Source organism: Mustela putorius, unplaced genomic scaffold, assembly GCF_011764305.1.
Source record: "Mustela putorius furo isolate JIRA1106 unplaced genomic scaffold, ASM1176430v1.1 tig00000765_pilon_pilon_pilon, whole genome shotgun sequence".
NCBI classification, from domain to species: Eukaryota; Metazoa; Chordata; class Mammalia; order Carnivora; family Mustelidae; genus Mustela; species Mustela putorius.
This window is the reverse complement of record NW_025421470.1, coordinates 1617083-1620037: the sequence shown is the minus strand read 5'-3', so window position 1 is coordinate 1620037 and position 2955 is coordinate 1617083. Positions and strand designations below refer to the sequence as shown.

Below are 2955 nucleotides of genomic sequence, written 5' to 3'. Positions count from 1 at the left end.
AAGGGGGACCAAAGGAAGCCCCAGGGCCCAGGGCCCCTGAGCTAGGAGCTCCCACTCGCCCAAGAGGCCACCCTAGAGTGGCCGGTCCCCCAGGGTACAGACATCTGGTAACCTGTGGCCTCTCCGCAGAGGGAGTGTTCCTGGATTCTAGGAGCCACGACCAGAGGAAGGGACAGGCGCAAAGGAGAGACGGTGCACACACTCGATGGGCTTCAGATCACTCTGGGATTTATTAGACTTTTGTGCGGGGGCTGCAGAGCTGGGCACCCTGCACCAGCCAGAGACACTGGGGGCGACTCTCCGCCTGGGTACCGGGGATCAAGTGGCTTTGCTGTAAGATGGTCTAGTCGGGTCCGGAAGGTCTGAAGTGGGTGATGTCTGGGCTGCCTGGTAGGAGCTGGGAGAGCAGCTATCTCTGACCCCTGGAGGAGGGGTCCTAGGAGGCCGTGGGCTCAGCAGCAGGTAGGGGTGCTGCAGGGGACAGGTCTGCAGAGCAGGGTGGAGCAGGAGGGCTGGCAGCCCCCAGAGGACTGGCAGGAGGGAGCCACACACACAATGGGCTTGCAGCTCACAGGCAGGCACACGGCTGGCTTGCAGCTCATGGGCACACACACGGCTGGCTTGCAGCTCATGGGCACACACACGGCTGGCTTGCAGCTCACGGGCACGCAGCAGGACATCTGGCAGGAGCTGGGCACACAGCAGGACGTCTGGCAGGAGCTGGGCACACAGCAGGACGTCTGGCAGGGGCTGGACATGCAGCAGGACGTCTGGCAGGGGCTGAGCACATAGCAGGACGTCTGGCAGGAGCTGGGCACGCAGCAGGCCGGCTGGCAGCCCGTGGAGCAGCTGGACTGGCACATGGTGGCGTGGGGCTGGAGTGGAGTCAGGGTGGAGGACGGGGCTGGTCTGGAGGCTCCTTCCCCAGGCAGCCTTTATACCCGGGCTGTGGCATCCTGGCAACAAGCCACACGGGGGCCTTCCTCCTGGTGGCCTGATTGTTTTCCTCTTCCTCCTCCTCCCCTGTGCGTCTCTTCCTGGAGTTTCCTGGTGGAAGCGACTCTGTTCAGGAGACTCTGTGACAGCTGGAGGTTCAGCGTGACCCAGCAGCCTCATGATTTCTCGACCCAGCCCAGGTAGGATGGTGAAGGACCATCGGCTGGGGACAAGGGCCTCCATATCAGGATGCTCCAGGTCCTCCCCGAGCTCACATACCCTGTCCTCTGTCCACACAAGCACTGCCCTGCTTGCCAGACTGGGGATCCCTGTTTTGATTGGGAAACTCCGTGACCCAAAAGGTCTTCCCAAGGGACCAGAGCCCAGAGGCTGGGCTCCTCACTGGGGACAGCCATGGCCGTGGCATCCACCATGTCATCTGGTCCCGGCTTTGTGCCAGGTGCCACGTTATCTCTCGTCACTGACTAGTCACCAGTCCTTGCCACCATCCTAGGGGTAGAGGTAGCCCACGTATGCGGATGCGCGACTGGATTCCGTGATGCGTGCGCGCTCTGCCACTGCGGCCAAGAAGCAGGCGTTTGAAGCTCAGTTTCACTCTGGGGTCTGCGGTCATTACCGTTGCGCCAAATTATGCTGGGGTTTTAGGGGTTTTCTGAGACTCTTGGATCTGTAAGTTAGAATTATTTTTAAAAAATCTAATTTGGGAGGTTGCCTGAATGACTCAGCTGGTTGAGCATCTGATTCTTGATCCCAGCTCAGGTCTGGATCTCAGGGTCATGAGTTCAAGCCCTGCCTTGGGCTCCAACTGGGCATGGCGCCTAGTTGAAAAAGCAGGGAGAATTGTCTATTATTTATGCTTCAGTATAATTCTCTTCTTCTCCATGGGTTGAAATTGCTTCTTGTTGGACTGCCTGATATTGTCCATAGACCCTTTCATGATTCTTAATTCTGCTCTCTCTTCCTCCGATTGGGTGATTCCTACTGATGCGTCATCACATCGACAGTCTTTCTTATGATATCGGCCCGGACCGCGAGGCCTGGACTCATGCTGTGCGGTCTGCACTTGTGCACCTGCACCTGCTGCCCGGTGCCCGCACTACAGGATTTCCCACTGTTTCGGGAACGTGCCCATCTCTGCCCGGGTGTCCTCGCGCCCCCACGGCTGCTTCTGCTTGGAACCCTGCCCCTCCCCCCGCCCCAACATCCCCCACGTCGTGCCTGATCAGCATCGCCTCCGCACACAGGTCCCCAAACCACTCGCCAGCACCCCCATTCCTGTCCACCTACTGAGCCCGTTTTCCTTCCTGGGGCTCAGCCCACCGTGGCATCACTTCATGCGTTAACTTCCATGTTCTCGCTTATTCATTGCCCCACGAGGCTCACGAGGCTAGGACGTCTCTATAGCCAGCACACAATATACATTTGTTGATGATCAGATCAATGACTGTATAGATTACTAGAAGACAGAAGTTGGTCAACTTTCTATACAGGAAAGAGAGTAAGTATTTCAGGCTTTGCAGGGGCATGGTCTCGCTCATAACCACTCCACATTATAGTGCAAGCCCTAGACAGCATGTAAGCAAATGAGCGTGTCTGTTTCCAATAAAGCTTTATTTACAAAACAAGGAGACGGCCAGATTTGTCCCACAGACTGCCCTGGTTCCCAGTTTGCAGATCCCCAGTCTAATGTTTTCCTGTGCCAAATAAAGGCTCAAGAAGCATTACCGCCTCAAAGCCACCACCGACGGCTGTGAGACAAAAAGAATAAAGGATGCGATCCCCAGTGGGGCCAGCGGTGCTGTGTGCACAGTACTGGTCTGGAGAAACGGCACGAGCCCCACGTAAAGCCAAACCAGAACATCCTGTTTACAGAAGAAGGAATCAGCCTCTCAGCCAAACTCATTATAGTGGAGCAAAACACAGGGAACGCATCCCACGACAAGATGTTGGGGAACAGCTATGAGGAAGTCAACAGCTGTGCTTCTGTGTTGCCGGGAC

The 2955-nt window shown here is 56.9% G+C and overlaps 1 protein-coding gene across 2 annotated transcripts; it reads right to left on the bottom strand.

Annotated features, from left to right (window-relative positions):
- Nucleotides 1-233: 233 nt before the first annotated feature.
- LOC123393191 (keratin-associated protein 12-1-like) lies at nucleotides 234-1013 on the bottom strand. Of its 2 annotated transcripts, XM_045084358.1 has the most exons (2): nucleotides 789-1013; nucleotides 234-680 (listed from the first exon to the last, which is right to left on the bottom strand). In XM_045084358.1, the coding sequence occupies exons 1-2, from the start codon at nucleotides 861-863 to the stop codon at nucleotides 453-455; spliced, it is 303 nt and encodes a 100-aa protein (XP_044940293.1). In that variant the 5' UTR covers nucleotides 864-1013; the 3' UTR covers nucleotides 234-452. The 2 variants fall into 2 exon arrangements, with proteins under 2 accessions (XP_044940293.1, XP_044940292.1); XM_045084357.1 differs by having other exon boundaries at nucleotides 234-1013.
- Between the last annotated feature and the right edge of the window lie 1942 nt (nucleotides 1014-2955).